Raw genomic sequence first — 19,891 nt, forward strand, 5'->3', positions numbered from 1 at the left:
GGATGTAGAGTGGCAAGGTCACAGGGCAGGTGTGTTTTCCATGTTGGTCCCCTCCTACAAGTTTGAACATCTCGTTTCTCTGCCAGTTGTGGAAGATGGTGCCAGTTTTCTTATACCCCTGCCAGCACCAGACTCTTACCTGAGCTCGAGGGGCCCAGTCATCCATCTGCCAGCCTCCAAGACCTCATTCTGTCCAAGTCTTTTCTCTGCATCGTCTCCTTCCTTCTCCCCTGCAGGCCCTAAAGGACAGCAAGGTGGTGGAGATCGTTGATGAGAAAGTCCGCAGGAGGGAGGAGCCGGAGAAATGGCCTCTTCCTGGTCCCCCAATAGTGGATTATTCCCAGACCGATTTCTCCCAGCTTCTCAACTGCCCTGAGTTTGTGCCCCGTCAGCATTACCAGAAGGAGACAGGTAGGTCCTCCTGGCCTGTAGGTGCCTTCCTGTTGTCCTTGTCCTCCAGCCAGCAGGCCTCCTTAGAGCTGGCATCAGGAGGAGGACTGGAAGGTTGAGGACCTCACCTTTCCACCCTTCAGAGTCAGCACCTGGTTCTCCCCGTGCAGTCACCCCAGTGCCAACCAAAACAGAGGAGGTCAGCAACCTAAAGACGCTGCCCAAGGGCCTCTCTGCCAGCCTGCCTGACTTGGATTCTGAGAACTGGATTGAAGTGAAGAAGAGGCCGCGGCCGTCCCCAGCACGGCCCAAGGTGGGTGGGGCCCGGGACTCAGAGGGGCTCAGCCCACAGGCCGGCTGGCTCTGGGGTTGTGATGGGAGCCGAGGTCAGCAGGGACTGCGGGAAAGCTGGTGGGCGCATGTCCTTTTCCAGTGAGGATCACCTCTCAGGACAGCTCCCGCTGTGTGAGTTCCTGAGTGGCAGTCTTCACAGGAGGAAATCCTGTGGCCCCTGACAGCTCCCGCTGTGTGAGTTCCTGAGTGGCAGTCTTCACAGGAGGAAATCCTCGTTGTCCCCTATATAAGCCACTCAGGCCCTGTGGAGAGCGAAGGGAAAGGGAGCAGACACACTGCCTGGATGTAGAGTTAGTCTAGACGAGAACACAGGTCTCCTATCACTGATGGCTGTTGACCTTGGGAAGCTTGTTTAATATCTCAAGTCTTCAATGTTCCTATCTTCAGATGAAAGAAAGAAGGGCTTAGACTCTTGTAGAAATTGTAAAGCAATATGCCAGTAGTACACGTCGAGTCCACTCCTCAAGAAGTGTTTCCATTTCAGACTAAAACTGGTGCCCCTCTTCGAGGAGCAGATGTGTACTCCCATCTGCCCCATTCCCCATCTCCTCTTGGGAGATCTCTTTGGTCTGGGGCTTGTGAGGAGGCCTCATAGATGACCTTGGACTTTGGGTCTCTGAAAATCTCTGTCCCCTTTTCCATTGTGCCACTGTGACTGCCTCCCTCTTGTTCACACCCCAACTTCCCTATTTCTTCTGGCTGTGGTCCTTCATAGAGTGTCAGGGATCAGGCCAGAGTCATGACGAAAACAGTGGACAGGGACATTATGAGGTCCAGGCCTACAGACTGTGAAGGTTTGGAAAGGAGACAGGCTTAGCCCCTATTCCAGAGTTAGAGCCCTGCTCCCACCTGGCCTATCTTGAGCCTTAAAAGAGAGTAGGTTTGGAGTTTATATGAGAAGCTTTTTGCAAAGCAGGGACTTGACTTTTTGGATATAAATTGTGAGGTGGACAAATGCTTCTGCCCCAAAGTCTTAGATAAATTCATCCTAGCAACACTCTAAAATATTTTCTTTTTGCCAAAAGCACCCTGTTTTCTCTTGCCTCTGGAACATGCTGTGCTTTCTGCCTCATACACTCTTTGTCCCTGCCTTCATCTGGCTTACTTATGCTCATCCTTCCTCAGTAATTACGTCTCCCAGGAAGCCTTCCCAGGCTGTTCCCACTCCCACCTCTACTTGGTAAAGTGCCTCTCCCTGTGTAGTCCACAAATTTTATTTATAATCTTTACCAACACCACATTGTATTTGGCTGGCTGGTTGTTTGACTTTTCTCCCACCAAACTGTGAGCTGCCTTAAGTTCAAGAATTGTGTCTTCTGTAGGGCATTGTATCAGTGGGTTCTTGCTCACTCATCAAAACAGTCGAGCATCTGCTATTGCTAGGTCCCAGTCTAAGTACTAAGGATATCATGGGAAGCAAGGCAGCCTTGGCCCCTGCCTGATGAAGCTTCCATTTTCTTGGAGAGATTTTGGATAGATGGAATGGATGGATTAACCTGTAGAACTTACGCTGTGTGCCCACCCCCAGGCTAGGTAAATGAGAGCACAGGTGGCTGTGGGGCCTTGTCACCTCATTGTGAATGTCTGTGATGTGAGCTGGGAGAGAGGAAACCAAGAGTCCTGGGGGACTGGCTGTAGGGCTGGCAGCTGTGGCTCGCTGGCATGGCCAGGGCCTCCCTCTGGGCCAACAGCTACAGAGGCTAGTCCAAGGACCCCCTGGTGATCTCACCCCCCATCCTTGATCTTGCCCATTTTAGAAGTCAGAGGAGCCCAGGTTCCTCCACACGACCTCTCTGCCTCAGCAGCTGCCTTCTCAGCAGCTGATGTCCAAGGAGCAGGATGAGCAAGAGGAGCTAGATTTCCTGTTTGACGAGGAGATGGAGCAGATGGATGGGCGGAAGAACACCTTCACCGCCTGGTCTGATGAGGACTCTGACTATGAGATTGATGACCGGGATGTGAACAAGATCCTCATTGTCACCCAGACGCCACCTTATATGCGTCGGCACCCTGGGGGGGACCGCACAGGCAACCACACCTCGCGTGCCAAGATGAGTGCTGAGCTGGCCAAGGTCATTAACGATGGGCTCTTCTACTACGAGCAGGACCTGTGGACTGAGAAGTTTGAACCTGAGTATTCCCAGATCAAGGTGAGGCTCGGACACAGCAGTGTGGGGGTGGAGCGTGGAGGGTCTGTAACATATGGGAAAGAGGAAGGCTGATTCGCTGTGTGCCCTTGGGCAGAGTCTCAGTATCCTCTTGTGTGAAAAGGGGGTAGTAATTGACACCCTGCTGGGGCGTGAAGTGAGGAGAAATGTAGAGACACTTTGTAAGCTGTGTCACCATGAGAGGCGATCATTGTGCCGCCTGAACGTCCACGTTTAATGTCCTGACAGCCACACTAGTGGGGAAGAGAAGAGAGATTGGATTGTTACTTCTCTTCTTAAAAATTTAGGCCTGGGCCACCTGGGTGGCTCAGTCGTTAAGTGTCTGCCTTTGGCTCAGGTCATGATCCCAGAGTCCTGGGATTGAGCCCCGCATCGGGCTCCCTGCTCCACAGGAAGCCTGCTTCTCCCTCTCCCACTTCCCCTGCTTGTGTTCGCTCTCTGTCAAAAAATAAATAAAATCTTTAAAAAAAAATTTTTTTTCAGGCCTATATATAAAAGTTTCCAGGAGCTTGTTTTGAGTATGGAAGATAGAGAAAAGAGGTTTAAAAAAAAAATCACTGCTGTCTGGAAACAGTCAAAACTTGTAGGGTTTTAGAGAGTAGCTCTGTGAGGTGAGCCTGTGTAGTAGTAAGCAGCAGGGCGTTTGGTGGAGGTGAGAGACAGAGTCAGGGGTCTGTAGGGAGCTCCTCATCTGTCTTGCTGCAAAGAGGGCTGGGCTGGCGCTCAGTCCTTCTGGGTTGGCACACTTGTGCCCAGGTCACTGGGGCTGGGGAATGATGTGGGGCAGCTGAGAGCCTGGGGACCAGAATTCCATGTATGTGGATGTGGGAGCTGCCCCCTGCAACTTCCTGCATGTCTTGATTCCTGAACAGGCTGGGGCAGTTTCTTACTAACATTGTCTCCCCACCCATCTTTTATCCTCTGCAGCAAGAAGTCGAGAACTTCAAGAAAGTCAATATGATCAGCCGGGAGCAGTTTGACACACTAACCCCAGAGCCCCCAGTGGATCCCAACCAGGAGGTCCCTCCTGGGCCACCCCGCTTCCAACAAGGTGAGAGAGGGGTGACACCTGGGACCGCAGCCTGGGTGGGCAAATACAGCCCTCTGACGGGGGGCCTCCCAGGTACAGACAGTCACAGGCCTACCCCTGCTCACTGGCCCGCTCTCTCTCTGCAGTCCCCACTGATGCCCTGGCCAACAAATTGTTTGGTGCTCCTGAGCCCTCCACCATCGCCCGTTCTCTACCAACCACTGTCCCAGAGTCGCCAAACTACCGCAATACCAGGACCCCCCGCACTCCCCGGACACCGCAGCTCAAAGATTCAAGTCAGACATCACGGTTTTACCCAGTAGTGAAAGAAGGACGGACGCTAGATGCCAAGGTGAGGCGCTCCTGCTGGGGGGCTAAGACTCTTGGGCTCACTTAACCGCGTTCCAGTGCTTTGCTGCTTTCCCTTGCCTAAACCAAGAGACTGCCAAATCCCAGACCTGCTCTGTGTTCTTAGGCTGGTGGGCCCACCCAGGATCGAGTGGCCACATCTGGGAGAGGGACTGGGTGTGGAGGTGGTTGGCCCCATGTCATCATGATAAGGCCCTAGGAGGATTGACCAGGTGTGGATCCTTGGGCTCCCAAGCCTCGATTTCCTCACCTGTCAGATCGGCATACCATTTCCTGGCTCAGAGCTGTGAGCCTCGTGTGAGAGACTAGATATGAAAATGCTTTGTAAATTGTGAATAACTCACACACATGAGGGGATCTTAGTCCTACAAATGCTTGGTGTTCCTCAGAGTTCTGTGAGTTAATAGCAAATTCTGGACTGACCTTTGCAGATGCCTCGGAAAAGGAAGACAAGACACAGCTCAAACCCGCCCCTGGAGAGTCATGTGGGCTGGGTGATGGATTCCCGAGAGCACAGGCCCCGGACGGCTTCCATCAGGTGCCGGCGCGGTGGAGAGGAGAGATGAGGCTGACAGCAGGGTGGGCGGGAAAGCCAGGCAGTTGATGGGACCAAGAAGAAGGAACCTCTTTGGTCTGTAAATTAAAGAAAGGGACCGTTAACCTAAATCCAAAAATCTGGAGAAGTCTAGAGAAGGTAATCCAGAGCCTGGGAAGGTTTTCCCAAAGAAGTGGTGTCACAGCCGCCTGGGACCAGATTCTCTCAGAATTATCTGTGAATTGATTTCAGGGATGATATCTGCTGCCTGCCTCAGGATAGCCAGGTCATTAAATAAAAATACAGATTCCTGGGCCCCACCCTAGATCCACTGACTCAGCTTTTGGGGGTAGGGTTCAGGCCCCCCTGCCCCGAAAACTGCCCTGGTGTTCCCTGTTCAAGAGCAACGTTTGGGAGCCCCTGTCCTGTGCACTCTCCTCCCTGCAGAGATGGCGCGGATGGAGAATAGCATGGTTAAAGGAAAACACAGATGGACTACCCCATAATAGCTCATCAAAGAAAGTTAAATGTGAACTTGGGATAAATAAATGCTTTTAAGCTCGGGTTTGGGCATTGTGCCGATCTGGGATGTAAAACAGTCCATGACCCAGGCCAAGTCTCCCAGTCTCTGAGCCTCAGTGGCTGCTTTGTAAAACCCACCAAAGGTCGACTCGAAGAGTGATTCGGGCTGAAGGACGTAAGTTGGCCTTCCACAGTACTTAGGGCTCTTTGTTGCCCTTTGAGAGGCTAGAGCTTGGCTGATGGACCAGAGGGGCCCCTCCTCACCTGATGGCCAACCGCTCCAGGGAAGCTGGTGACACCGTCTCTCTCCTGGCCTCTAGCTCCAGCCCCTCAGAAGGAACACCTGCAGTTGGCAGCTATGGCTGTACCCCTCAGTCCCTGCCCAAGTTCCAGCATCCTTCCCATGAGCTGCTCAAGGAAAATGGCTTCACACAACACGTCTACCACAAGTACCGTAGGCGCTGCCTTAATGGTAAGCACAGGGGCAGAGGGGCCTAGCCTCTGGGGCCACTGCTTAAGTCCAGAGTTTAAGGGCTGGTGGAGCAGGTGATTCTGCTCTCTCTTGACCTTAGAGCAAGAAGGACTGGAGTTGTTAGACTCGGGCCGGGTAGTTTTGGGATACAGGAGGCTAAAAGAATCTGATACTGAGAACATTTCTGTTCTTTGATCTTCCTCTATTGATAATAAAAAATATCAAAAGTTTACCTATTTCTGGCATGACTGCTAAGTCAGCTATTGTCCACTGTGATCCACTGTTGATCATGAAAGGGTGTGCATGGGGCGGCATAGATTCTCTAGACCAGGGGTGGCTTAACCATGGCCTGTGGACCAAATCCAGCTAGCTGCCTATTTTTGTACAGTCCCTGAGCTAAGAACAGTTTTTACATTTTTAAGGGGTTATGAAGGAAAAAGAGAGGAACTTATGACCGAGACCATATGAAGCCTATAAAGCCTAAAATATTTACTCTGGTCTTTGACAGAAAAAAGTTTCCTGACCCCTGCTCTTAGAAGACGGTATAAGGAAAGAATCTCTAGATATTCCCATGTGTTTCCTTTTATCACAAAATGAGATGTCTCTTAACTGTAGGATTCTGTCAGGTTGGCTGTAAAGATGCTCAGAAGCAGTCTTAGTGCTCCCCTGTAGTTCTTGCTAACTGCCGCACCCCTTTTCAGTTAGCAGCACAGGGCTGCTAAATGCTCGCTCATCTGCCTTACTCCCCCGTGTGCTTGTGTGGTGACCACATTATGGAGATAGAACTCACATACTCCACAGTTGACCCATTTAAAGTGTATGGTGCAGTGGCTTCCAGTATATTCCAGAGTTGTATGTCTATCCCCGGAATCGATGTTAGAACATTTTCATCACCACCAGAAGAAACCCTGTGCCCCTTACAGGTCATTTCCCATCTCCATCCCTGCAGCTCCTCCCAGGCCTGCACAACCTCCAGTCTGGGTGGACTTGCCCGTTCTGGACTTTTCCTGGCAATACAGTCATCTCATTAGCAGTCCTTTGTGACTGGCTTCTTCCCTGAGCATGCTGTTCTTACACTTCATCTCTGTTGTAGCGTGGCACCGGTGCTTCATTCTTTTCCTTGGCCCTGGTGGCACTCCAGCAGAGGGATACGTCACGTCATGTCTGTCTCTCTGTCACTGATGGACCTTTGGATTTCCACTTTCTGTTTATGATGAATAATGCCGCTATGAACATGTCCATTTTTGTGTGGACGTAGGTTTTCATTTGCAGGATCATGTGATAACTCTTGTGTTTAACCTTTGGAGGAATTGTGAGACTGTTTCCCAAAGCGGGGCTACCATTTGTTGTTCCTGACAGAAAGTATGAGGCTTCTGATGGCTCTGCGTCCTCCCAACACTTGTTGTCTATCTTTGTGATGATAGCTATCCTAATAGGTGTGAGGTGATAGGTGATACCTCCTCGTGGTTTCCATTTGCATTTCCCCAATAGCTGTTCATGTTGAACATTTTTTTCATATGCTTATTGGCCATTTGTATATCTTTGGAGAAATGTCCATTCAGATCCTTTGCCTACTTTTTAACTAGATTATTTGTCTTTATTATTAAATTATAAGAGTTCTTTATATATTCTAGGTACAAGTCCCTTATCAGATTCATGATTTGCAAATACTTTTTCCCACTCTGGGTTGTTTTCTCACTTTGTTGATAGTGTCCTTTGAAGCACAGAGGTTTTTAGTTTTTTATTTTATTATTATTTTTTAAGATCTTATTTATTTGACAGAGATAGAGAACATAGTAGGCAGAGCGGCAGGCAGAGGGAGAAGCCAACTCCCTGATGAGCAGGGAGCCTGATGTGGGGCTCAATCCCAGGACTCTGGGACCATGACCGGAGCCCAAGGCAGATGCTTAACCGACTGAGCCACCCAGGCGCCCCTAGGTTTTTTAATGATACTAAATATATCTCTTCTTTTGTTGTTTGTGCTTTGGTGTTGTGTATTTTTAATGTTACCATTTTGTAATTGTTAATGTTCTAGGACTCTGATAATAATGATTGGTAATGAATATAAGTTGTTGGATTGCCAAATTATTTGTTCATGCTTTTCCTTGTTCTAACTACGCTTGCGAGCAGGAGTATTTGAGGTGAACAGCTAGACCCCGGTGACCTGGTTTAGAAGCTGATGCCACCTGCTTGTGTTGAGGTCAGGTCCAGTGCCCAGCAGCAGGGCCTGACATAGGATAGTGCTCAGTAACTGTCTCTTCAAAGACCAAAAGGACAGGGGATGAGCAAAGGAATTGGGAGGGGAGGGAGTATAGGAGAAAGGACCAAAGTCCTTGAGCCCAAGAACATTTGTCCCCTGAATCACAGGCAGTGTGACCCTGATCCGTCTTTCCTCCTTCCTCCCCCATCAGAGCGGAAACGCTTGGGCATTGGCCAGTCTCAGGAGATGAACACTCTCTTCCGCTTCTGGTCCTTCTTCCTCCGAGATCACTTCAACAAGAAGATGTATGAGGAGTTTAAGCAGCTGGCTCTGGAGGATGCCAAAGAAGGCTACAGGTGAGTGGCATGTGGGGGTGCAGGCTGGGGGGTTGGGGTCTGGCTGGTGCTTGCAGGGGGTGAGGGGTCCCTGGTGGGTCTGCTTCCAGAAGTGTAACCAGAAATCTCTTGTGTGTATCCCAAATATACTTTATAAAAAGATGATGATTTTTGAATGAGTAATAATGTTTACATGGTTCAAAATGCAAAGAGGTCAAAGGTTATATCATGAGAAGTCTCCTCATCCCTGTCCACCTGCCTCCAGTTCCTTTCCCCACAGATAGCGAGCATGGTCAGAAACCTGAGGCCTTTCCTAAAAGTACTTCACTTGTGTAAGCAAGGATATCCCTGTAGTCTCCCACCTGGCACCTGTTGTTTACACAGAGGATAGCCTCTTTTAGATGCTATTTTGCACCTTTTTAATACTGTATTTTTTTTTAAAGATTTTATTTATTTATTTATTTATTTATTTATTTATTTATTTATTTATTTATCAGAGAGAGAGAGAGAAAGCACAAGCGGGGGGGAGCGGCAGGCAGAGGGAGAGAGAGAAGCAGGCTCCCCACTGAGCAGGGAGCCCGGTGCAGGGCTCTATCCCAGGACCCTGGGATCATGACCTGAGCTGAAGGCAGACGCTTAACCGACTGAACCACCCAGGTGCCCCAGAAATAAAATTTCTGAAGTCAGATAAGCAGACCTACTAATTGACACGGTCACATGACTTTGTAGAGAGCTCATCCCAAGGATTGGCAGACTTTCTGTAAAGGGACAGATGAGAAGTATTTTAGGCTTTGCAGGACATGGGGTGGGGGGGTCTCTGTCACAACTACTCAGCTCTGCTCTTCTAGCACAAAGCAGCCAGTGACACTTCATGAACAAATGAGTGTGGGCAGGGAGCCCTTGTTCATTTGGCTGGAGTTTACTGACCCTTTGCAAATCATAAACTGCTAGACCACACTTAGACTAGCATTAAATGTTAGCCTTCTTAAAGATTAGTTACCATTTTCTTGATAATCCATGTGCTTAAATGGTTTCCTAGTTCACATATGATGCAGGTGCATTTCCTTGTTTTACAAATAAAGAAACTGTGTCCCAATTTCACTGGCTTGTGTTCTACAGATATGGTTTGGAGTGCCTTTTTCGATACTACAGTTACGGCCTGGAAAAGAAGTTCCGGCTGGACATCTTCAAGGATTTTCAGGAGGAAACAGTGAAGGACTATGAAGCTGGTGAGAGCCAGAGTTGGAGCTCTGCAAGGCCTGGTCATCCAGGTCTTCTTTCCCTTCTCCCTGCCCGGGTCAACCCGGGTCTGCCTGTGTATCAGTCACATCCCACCTTCTGCTCCCCTGAGCCTCTATTCTCAACTCCTCACCAGTCCGGCTTCTCTCTGACCTTCACTCTACCTTTGCCTCTTCTTTCCTGTAGGCCAACTCTATGGACTAGAGAAATTCTGGGCCTTCTTGAAATATTCCAAAGCCAAAAATTTGGACATTGACCCCAAACTTCAAGAATACCTCGGCAAATTCCGACGTCTCGAAGACTTCCGAGTGGATGTGAGTGAAAGTCTCTCATCTTTCTCACCCCTCTCCTGGACAGAATACTGGACCAGAGATCAGGATACCTGGTTCTGGTCCCAGCTGTGCCACTAGCCTAGGGACCCTTTCCCCCTATCGGTCCTTAGTGTCTTCACCTATACAATAGAGGATGAGAAGTGGACACTGACAGCTAATTGGAGGGGGTTGTATGGTTGCTCCTCCCTCCTTCCCATGGTCCTGTAGCTAGCTGAATATCATAATGGTCTCTCCCTTTTGTCTCCTACCCCTCCTTGCTGGTGAGCCCTGGTCAGCCATTACTAGTTGACTGGGATGAGTACCCAGGTAAATTGGTTTTTTTCTCTCTTTCCTTGCTTTTTCTGGAAGAGGCCAGTTCCAACCATAGAAGTTTGTGAGTTAGGTTTAACACCCCACCATCACCGCCACCAGCCCTATCTTCTTGGAGCAGTGACTCAATGGTGCCATCCAGTGGTGGGTCAGGGTTACTGCTACTGGGCATATCCAGGGAAGCAGTAGAGTGATGGATGTCTCTGTTTTGAGTGCTTCAGGGACTCCAGAGATGAGTGAGACTTTCTTTCTTTCAGAGAGTTTGTAATGTAGTAGAGCTGTGCTGGTCATCTTATTCCCTTGAAACCTTTTAGCAAAAAGACAAATATAAGTAGATAGCAGTAAGAGTCCTTACGTGTGTTAAGAAATTGCCATTGAGTGATTCCTGTATGCCAGGCACTGTGCTAGGCACTTTATATTGAGCTCCTTTAAGCTTTGTAATGTGGTGAGGAGGCAGGGTTTATTGTTGCTCTTGCTGTACCAGTGGGTAAATGGAAGCCCGCAGCCGCCCAGTGAGATGGCGGCAATGCCGCTCAGCCCTCCCAGGATAAAGATGAATCTGTTTTCTTCCATCCTTAAGCACCTCCTCGCTTGGGGGTCGGATGGGGGCACATATGCAGAGAAGCCTTGTAGCAGGAAGACCTGTGGAGGGTGGGACAAGAAGGGCTGAGCTTTCTCCCCCAGAAATGGAAGGAAATGTCCTCGAGGTCACTGGACCTTTGGTAGCCGTGAGGCCAGACTGGATCATGGTCTGACTCTTAGGTCAGTGTCCTCTTTAGGGCTCAGAAGGAGATGAGGCAGTCCCCAGGAGCATCTGGGCCCTCTGAGTGGAGATGTCTCAGCATATTGCATGCCACATGCCACGCATCGTCCCTTCTCAGAAAGGGAGCAGAGACTTGTGTGGGTGAGGGCCTGGGCTTCAGAGGTAGATGGGTCGAGTCCACATTTTGTCGGCACTGGTTATAAGCTATGGGACCCTGGGCAAATTATTTCTTTGTGCTTTGCTTTTGGGATGATCGTGTCTCCATCAAAGGGCGGTGCAGAGCCCCATGAGTGAATGTGCAGAAAATAGCATGGGGCTGGGCATCTTGGCACGGAGATGTGCTTCATAAAACTGGTAATTAGTTTTTAAGGTTATACCTATTATCTGCATTTGGAGGTAGGAAGTCTCCAGAGAGCCCTGGCAAGGAAGGGGGTGTGGGTAGTGGCCCCTAATCACCTGTGACTCCCTCTGTTACAGCCCCCCATGGGTGAGGAGGGCAACCACAAGCGACACCCAGTGGCGGCAGGAGGTGGCGGCGGCGAGGGCAGGAAGCGGTGCCCCTCCCAGTCTTCCAGCAGGCCCACCACCATGATCAGCCAACCCCCCACACCACCCACTGGCCAGCCCGTCCGGGAAGATGCCAAATGGACAAGCCAGCACTCGGACACACAGACTTTGGGAAAGTGAAAAGCCTGTTAGCCCTGGGGTTTTGGTGGGGGGGAGTGAGGGGGGTGGGCGAAAGTCCATGGGGGTGCCCAGTCCCAGGAGAGGGGACAGAGAAGGGACAGGCCTAGAGTCATTAGAATGGGCCTTCGTGCTGAGTAGCAACATGTACACCATTTGGGCTATCAGAGGTACCCCTGGGCAGGAGCCTCCACACACCCCCTTCCCCCTCCTCTCTCCATGACTCTTCTTCACATCCTAGCTTCTTCTAAGGGGGGGAGGGAAAGGGGGGAGATTTTTTTTATATATATATATATATATATATATCAAGTTTTAAATTATTGATAGTTCGTCTGGATTACCAAAATCACTCTGTAGCCCTGCCCGCGGCTGGTAGGCCGCCACCCTGGTTCCCACCCACAGCCTCCTCCTGCTCCCCCTCAAGCCAACTATGCAGCCCACAAGAAGGCCCTGTGGGCCCCATTGCCCAGCACTGTCCCATGGAAGGCTCTGGCAGCGTCCTGGGCCCCACGAGCACCAGCCCCCTGATCATCTGGGGCTTGCCATCACCATGTTCTCCCCCTGCTGTCCCCACCATGCCCTTCTGCCATCTTCTGGGAGAAGGAAACCAAAGGATCTAGAAGTGGAGGCAGGGGAAGGTTTCATCCTCTCCCCACCCCCCTCTCCCCATACCCCTTACTCCCCAGCCCAGAGAGACGCTGCTCATACCAGAAAAGACTATTGAAAGATGATTTATTTTATTTTTCTCTGACCTTTCCATCCTTGGGAAAAAAAAAAAAAAAAAGACAAAATCGACCATAAAAGACCAAAAAAATAAATCAGAAAACCCCCACCTAATCCACAGAAAGTGATGTCTTTCCCCTACCCTTGGATTTTGTTTTTTGTTTTGTTTTGTTCTTGGAAATAATATTTTTTTAAAAGTTGCCTTATTGTGGAGCGGGAATCTGAAATACCCAAATGCCTGTTTTCCTCGGCGGAGTCACCTCGAAGAGCTCACACCTTCTCTGGACGTGCCTGGGCTGGCTTGGCTAGAATCTTTCTCTGGACTGAGTTGCATGTACAGTGCCTCCTGCCTGTAGGCAAGAGAGTTGGGGGCGGCTCCAGTGAGAGCCGTGCCCGAAATACCCCTGCTGTTGCATCGTTGGAAGCTGACGTCCTGTGTCTGTACTCTGCTGCCACTGTCGTGTCCTCGCTCTGCTTGCTGTTGCTTCATGACAGGCCCCGTCCTGCCATGACACCCTTCATCCTACCCTTGGAACCCCAAGGCCAGGTTGGCTTCAAACTGTTGAAGAAGAGCATTGGCCTGGACCTGGGACACACTTGGCCTCAGCATGACCGTCTCCCCCACCTCCAAGGGGAAGGGCGAACACCTGGCAGCTGAGGCTTGGAAATGTGTTGCCCTGAAAGATCTGAGACCTCAAGGAGGCTTTGTCTCCGAACAGGTGGAGAAGGATGCCATTCTCCTCCCTCGGGTCTGGTGGGGTCTCCCCATCTTGCACCCCCCCTCTGCAAGCCATCTCTGCCCACCCTCCAATTGACCCTGCCTGGGAACGAGGGATGAGGGTTTGGGGGCTGGGGGGAATCCTGCCAGTTGGAGAAGCCCCGCGGCAGGAAGGTATATGTGGACATAGAGTATACCTGACTCCTCTTCTCCAGCCACTGACTGCTTGGGTTGGGCTGTGAGTGATAATGGAATGGCTGGAGTTCTCCTGGCACCCGACGCTGGGGAGGGTGACGAAGGACTGACCCCCACAGGTTGAGCTGTGTGCCGGGTGTGGGCGTGGCGACGCGTTCACCGCCGGCGGGGGCCGGGCAGCACAGAGAAGCTGATGGTAGTGTCGCTGCACCGCTGACACTTCTCGGCCCAAAGACTGGGAGCAGGGGACAGTATCCCAGGCTGGCATGGGCTTGCCCTCTGCTTTCAGCCTGTGCCCTTCCCTATCTCTGCCGTCCCAGTGGTTCGGATGTGACCCGCTGGTCTCGAAAGTCAAGGATGAGTGTCTGGTCTCTGCTCTGAAAGTGGGATCTGGGCCTTTCCCTGCTGTCTGGTGCCTGCCCCACGTTGTACCAGACACTGGACTCCTGCGCCCCTTCTTCCTTCCCTTTTTACCCCCTTTCTTTCCTTTGGATCGCTCAGCCCTGTACTGTATCCAGCACCATAGAACCTCAGTGTTTGTCCTCTGCTGGGTTTGGGGGCACAAGGAAGCCTTGGGGGTGTGCAGAAAGGCTTTTCTCACCTAGAGTTTTCTCCCAGGCCAGGGGGCTGCCATCCCCTCTCTGATCCTCCCACAGGCACCCGAGAGAGAGGAAGCCCCTTCGGGGTGGGAGGTGAGGACTTCATCTCAATGCAGGCTGAGGATGGGGGGAGGGTTTTTTTTTTTTTTTCCTTTGTTTTTTTTGTAACATGTTAGGAGTTAATGTTGCAAAGAGTAGTTTACATCTTCACTTTCTGAAGACACTTGAATTTAGGACCGACGTATCTGTGACAGGCATGCCAAGAGCGGCCAGAGCCATCGGGGCTTGCCGCTTCTCACCCACCACCTTCCCGTGGGGGTCCAAGACCTGAGACACAAAGCAGCAGCCTGCCCAAACCCTTCTGCTCATCCTGTACCCTTCCATGACTGGTCCACGCCAATACGACCTCTGGGCATCAAACATCACAAGGTCTGTGTGCCTCAGCCCTGCTCAGGGGCAGGTTTCTCTCGCCCTCTTCTGACCCTGGGAGCAAACGCAGTACCAGTAGAGAGTGGCTGCCTGGCCCTGCCCCAGCCTGGATCCCTGGGGCTCAGGTCCAGGTGCTGAGCCCCCATGTCAAAGGTGTTAACGTTTTTGTTTTGTTCCATTGTAGCTCTTCTTTTTTTTCCCCCCTTTCCTGATTGATTTTACAAAAGAAAGCTGCTCAGAAGGCCCTGGAAGTGGGGAGGAGGGGCAAGGAAGACGACTAGAGGAGGGGCAAGGGCGGGTGGGGGTGGGTTTTGGTTTTGGTTTTGGTTTTTGCCAAAAAGCCTGGGTACAGCGGTCTGGATCATCTGGTGCCCTCGTGAGTGGGACCTGAAGTATGTCCTGTGTGGAAGGGTCCCTGGATTTGCCCTAGCCCCCACGCTCTCCTTCAGCCATGTTGATGGCAGAGGCAGAGAAGATCAGAACTTATAGCCCATTTCTCACTGGAGAGGAAAACTTGTCATCTGGCTTTGCGGAGAAGGTTCCACCTTATGCTCATAGTACATTATCTTTACCATGTGCTAGGATATCACATTTAAAAGGACAAAAAAAATGTAAAATACTTGAATGAGCTTGTATTATAACATTAATATTATTGAGAGTATCTGCTTTCCAGGCTGAAGTGATTCATTCATTATTCTAGTCCTGCTTTAGTCCTTTGTAATTTGTGGTAATTATGCTTTTCTTTTTAATACAAAAAAATGTATAAAAATAAAAACTTGAAAAGGCAAAATACTGGCTGGTCTCCCATCTGAGGTACAGCTCTTGAGGGATGGAGCTTGGTTAGGGTTCCCTCAGATCCAGGGGAACCCTGCCCTCAGAATGTGTACATGAAAGCTTTGCAGGGCTCTGCCATTGGGCTTGTGAGGAATCTGCCTAGGGAACAGACTCCCGAGGCAGCTAATGAATGCATCCAGGTGAATTCCTCAGTGCTTTTGAGAGCTTCTGCCAGCCTTGAATTCACATCCACCTTGTGTCCTAGGTGAGACACGGCGGCGATAGCCGGAGCCACAGAATGGAGAGCTGCCGGTCCAGCAGCTCCAGGGGGTTCTGCCCACTTGCCCGGCTCCCGGGATTTCCATCCTCTGGCTGTGGCCTGGCATCTTGTAAGGAGACAGCCAGGAAGGTTGCCGTGATGCCTCATGAACGGCCAGCACAGCCGCTCACCGAACAGACTTCCCCGCTGGGGTGTAGAGGACTAACGGTTCAGCACTCTGTGGCCTTAGAGGAATCCAGGTCAGCCAGCGAGCCCTGAGGATTGAAGCTAGGAAAGGCTGGAATGGTGAATATACCCCACCCCACCCGTGACTGGCCCCTGGGCTGTTGGTGGCTTTTCACTGACCCGCGAGGCCAGGTACTGGCAGGAGTAACATTCGGAATGCTAGTCTGGCCTCGATGCAGAATTGCAAAACTACAAGTGAGGCATGGCCTTCCTTACTCAATCTGACAACTCATTCATACCTGGCACTTGAGCATCCCATCAGAAACGTTTTTCCAAAGAATTCCACCATTCTTCAGGTGGGCAGGTGCTTTAGGACCACCAATGGCCTCCGTAGGCTGAAGGAGAGTTTAGGAGGTGGTAACCAGGGCTTCTGCAGAGGGATTTGGGGACAGGAAGACAGACCCTACTTCCACAGCCTCGTAGGGATGCTCGTGAGAGTAGCCACTGATGATTAATTGCATTGCTATGGCTCCCAGAGATGCCACGTGATCGGGAGCATCGGAACTAGTCAACATCATGGAGAGAGAACACGGAAGCACCTACTGGAATTAAAGAGAGACCAGTTTATTTTCCATGCCTTCCCCTTTCACCTTCATGAGGTCTGTCGGGAATTTGGTGACCTCAGCCTTTTCTTAAGCCTCACTTGTTCACTGGCCCCTCTGTCAGAGCCCAGCCACCTGGCTGCCAAAAGGGATGAGAGACTGACAGCCTCTTGACCCTCTCCAGTACCTCAAAGTCTAAGACTCATGGGAGAAAAGGCATCCGTTCTTCCTCTTTCTCCACACTCCTCATTCCCTACCCTTTTAAGTATACTGAAGATGGGCTATTTCCCAAGTGTTTACTCACAAGAACAGGTTGTGGGTGCGGGTTAGCAGCTGTGACAGTTTAGACCACTGGTGCACCAGAGCTGTACCTTAAGCTCAGGGCAGGCCCACCAAGGCCAGAGTGGGGCGGGTGGGGTTTGGAAGGCCAAGGAAGACACTGGTAAGCACCTAGTCGGTGTACTGGGCAGGTCTGGAGTTGTAGGGCTGATAGGACGGAAGAGTCTTAGATCTGCTTGGAGACTTGATACTAAGGTATTTTATAAAACGATGGTTTTGACAGAGCCGAAAGTTCAGGAACAGACGCAAATATATAACAAGAATTTAGTAACTGATAATGGTGGTCTTCAAACTGTCCTTGGGAGCTGCAGGGCTCCTGACAATGGCTGGCTGCTGAGGGAAGGCCAGGCTGGGGACTGCTGCAACCCCAGCAGCTCTTTGGTTTTGTTTTAGATAATAAGGTTCCTGAGAAAGTTTCATTTGAAATAAATGGTGTTGAGAAAGCTAGTTAATCATTTGGGGAAAAATGAGGGTTTTGCCCTTCGGTCAGTCATGTTTTTCTTGCCTTCTCACTGGAGGAACAGGGTTCTAGCCTCCTCAGTTGGGTGTCCCCAAAGGTCAGGAACTCTGACCCTTCCCTCTGTGGATAAAAGGGCCTCCAGCTTATCAGGTTAACAGGGTTTGGCCTTTGGTTTCCATGTTTCCATGTATGGCTGAAGGTAGGTGTTGGGGTTTGGTGTGCACCTCTTTGATATCTCAGTTTTATTCCAGGGAGGAGCTGTGATTGGCATTTTTCTTTTCATAGAGGGATGATGTTTGTTTGCAGTGGGGCAGAGTTGAAATGGGGCCTTTGTTAGCTGACCTGTTTTGGCAATGAGGGTGTCCTAGCCCTGGCCAGAGTAGGGTATGCGAAAAGCTTTTGAGGACAGGAAGGGGCAAAACAATACCTTCGGTTTCCCTCACCCCCTGGCACCCGGAGTGCTCCCTGGAGTTGGCAGTAGCTTCCTATCTCGCTGCCACCTTTGCATTCTCTGTCTTGTCTAGGCCAGAAAAAGGTTGCCTGGGGTCATTTCTCCCCTTCTACAGCAAAGGACAAAGACCACTATTTTTTTTTTTTTAAGATTTTATTTGAGAGAGAGCATGAGCGGGGGAGGGTCAGAGGGAGAAGCAGACTCCCCGTTGAGCAGCAAGCCCGATGCAGGGCTCGATCCCAGGACCCTGGGACCATGACCTGAGCCAAAGGCAGACACTTAACAACTGAGCCACCCAGGCGCCCCTCTCACTCCATCTTCTTCGGGGCATCCGGGATGCTCTCAGACAGTGGGGTGAAGCGCAGCAGGAGGATGTCTCTCTCATAGGCCTTGGTCTGCTTAAACACCGTGTCAGTCCCATGGAGGTGGTCCAGCACCCCCAGCAACCGATAGCACTGGCTGAACCTAGAGGAGAGAGGAAGGTGCGGGAGGCTGGTGTGCTGTTCTTTTCATTCGTGCCAGCCTCACATTTCTAAGCCTTCTTACGCCAAACCCATCCCCAACCATGCTGACCATCCCCATCAGAATATCCCAGGGAGTTGTACACATTCCTGGGGCCACTCCGGACTGAAAACCTACGCTCTCCCTTTGAAAAGCTATGTGAGTCCGATGCACACAAGTCAGAACTTGTGGCCGAGCTTCGCTTGTTCAGGTAGGTTCAGGGACCACCTCCATCAGAATCCCCTAGAACAGTTACTAAAATGCAGTTTTTCAAGTCCTGCTGCCCCCCACACTTTGATTCCGCATATCTGGAGTGGAACCCAAGAACCTGCATTTCATCAAGGTATCTCAGGTGATTATGGTGCTGGAGGTTTGTAGACCACACTTGCAAAAGCCTGGAGGCTTTCAGAGAGGACAACCCCTTGAATTGTGTGCAGTATTTTTATGTGTATATGCATTGTTCTGACAAGTGTCCATAGCTCACATTAGATACTCAAAGGGCCCTGGACCTGAGTAAAGGTTAAAAACCCACAGCTGCAGGAAGACCCAGTGTCAGGAAGAAGGAAAAGAGCAAGGTGATCTGGATCCAGCATGGTCATTATTCTCCCAACCTCCAGACCTCTCCCTCTCCTAGCACCAGCACATTGAAACTGAAGTGCTGGGGTCATGTCTGCTCCTGGAAGCTCCAGGAGGTAAGGTGAAGGCTATTGCCCAGGGACCCATAGTGGGGAAGGAGGTCTTACTCAAGATGGTGGTAGTCATGGAATTCAGTTGAAGGCAGGAAAGGTAGGTGGTAGCCAGAGTGGGAAATGGTGGTGATGATGAGGGCAAAGGAGAACCACATGGTGATAGAGGACAAGTGGGAGCCCATTACTATGGGACCCACCATCATCAGCAGCATGTTGGAGGCCTGCAAGGGGAGGGTTGTTTGAAGGTGGGCCCTAGAGAGATGGAGGGGACCCAATGGGTGTCTACTTTGCCCCAGGGTGGTACCAGGAAGACTTCCTTGACTCAGATCTGGAGAAGCTGAAAGAGTTGCAGGACCTTGATTCGCTGGAGTCATTCAACTTTATAACTTTGGGACAAGTTACTGTTTGAGATGACTTATGTTGGGCATCTCGCATAGACTAGGTCAACAATAAATGGTAGCTGCTGAATGGGAAGAAGGGAGAAGGGGCCACTGTGGTCTAATTCTTTGCGGGAGACCTTAGGGAAGGTGGTTGGGGCCCTCTGCCCTTTGCCTGGAGGAGAGTTTTATTGACCACATGATCAATAGGGTGGCTGTAGAAAGAGACCAGGCCAATGGGAGCTGTCCACTCGGTGTTTCTTGTGGATTTTCTTGTAGAATGTTGGGTGGTGAAGGAGCCTGGGAAAATAGTTAGTAGTTAATAATCTGCCAATCTCCCTTTTCCCTTTCCCACCAGGCCGTGAGAAACCAAAGGTAGGACTATGGAGCAAAGTTACAAACGCACTGGATTGGCACTTGGACAGACCTGCCTTCGAGTTCTAACCCCACCTCTTACGCTGCATAATCTGGGGGTGGGTTACTTCGCGCCGCTCTACCTCAGTTGTACTAGCTGTGGGGATGGTACGGATGGTGCCCACAAAGGATTCAATAAGGCAACAAATGGGAAACTGCCCCACTGCACGCATGAATGTGGAAGGTTCTTTCTTTCCCGGACGTTTCTCAGTTGCCTCAAGTTGTCAGTCGTGGAACCAACAGTTGTGTCCATGTTAACTAAGAAGAGGCTTTTGAGGGGCGCCTGGGTGGCTCAGTCGTTAAGCGTCTGCCTTCGGCTCAGGTCATGATCCCAGAGTCCTGGGATCGAGCCCCGCATCGGGCTCCCTGCTTGGCGGGAAGCCTGCTTCTCCCTCTCCCACTCCCCCTGCTTGTGTTCCCTCTCTCGCTGTCTCTCTCTCTGTCAAATAAATAAATAAAAAAATCTTAAAAAA

General features: G+C 50.7%; 2 protein-coding genes across 2 annotated transcripts in view; one reads left to right on the forward strand and one right to left on the reverse strand.

The window, feature by feature from the left end:
- LARP1 (La ribonucleoprotein 1, translational regulator) overlaps positions 1 to 15,156 on the forward strand; it is a 54,685-nt gene extending 39,529 nt beyond the window's left edge. Inside the window, exons 9-19 of the mRNA XM_032403578.1 lie at positions 237 to 411; positions 534 to 703; positions 2,502 to 2,894; positions 3,840 to 3,963; positions 4,089 to 4,294; positions 4,743 to 4,849; positions 5,689 to 5,840; positions 8,252 to 8,396; positions 9,495 to 9,604; positions 9,801 to 9,928; positions 11,496 to 15,156. Of these exons, the coding sequence (XP_032259469.1) occupies positions 237 to 411; positions 534 to 703; positions 2,502 to 2,894; positions 3,840 to 3,963; positions 4,089 to 4,294; positions 4,743 to 4,849; positions 5,689 to 5,840; positions 8,252 to 8,396; positions 9,495 to 9,604; positions 9,801 to 9,928; positions 11,496 to 11,705 (1,920 nt within the window). The 3' untranslated portion in view covers positions 11,706 to 15,156. The remainder of the gene's footprint in view (positions 1 to 236; positions 412 to 533; positions 704 to 2,501; positions 2,895 to 3,839; positions 3,964 to 4,088; positions 4,295 to 4,742; positions 4,850 to 5,688; positions 5,841 to 8,251; positions 8,397 to 9,494; positions 9,605 to 9,800; positions 9,929 to 11,495) is intronic.
- Positions 15,157 to 17,709: 2,553 nt separating this feature from the next.
- Positions 17,710 to 19,891, reverse strand: part of FAXDC2 (fatty acid hydroxylase domain containing 2) — a 26,364-nt gene continuing 24,182 nt past the window's right edge. Inside the window, 4 exon segments of the mRNA XM_032403580.1 lie at positions 17,710 to 17,902; positions 18,682 to 18,848; positions 19,201 to 19,258; positions 19,260 to 19,304. Of these exon segments, the coding sequence (XP_032259471.1) occupies positions 17,746 to 17,902; positions 18,682 to 18,848; positions 19,201 to 19,258; positions 19,260 to 19,304 (427 nt within the window). The 3' untranslated portion in view covers positions 17,710 to 17,745.

Source organism: Phoca vitulina, unplaced genomic scaffold (genome assembly GCF_004348235.1).
Source record: "Phoca vitulina isolate PV1807 unplaced genomic scaffold, GSC_HSeal_1.0 scaffold6, whole genome shotgun sequence".
NCBI lineage: Eukaryota > Metazoa > Chordata > Mammalia > Carnivora > Phocidae > Phoca > Phoca vitulina.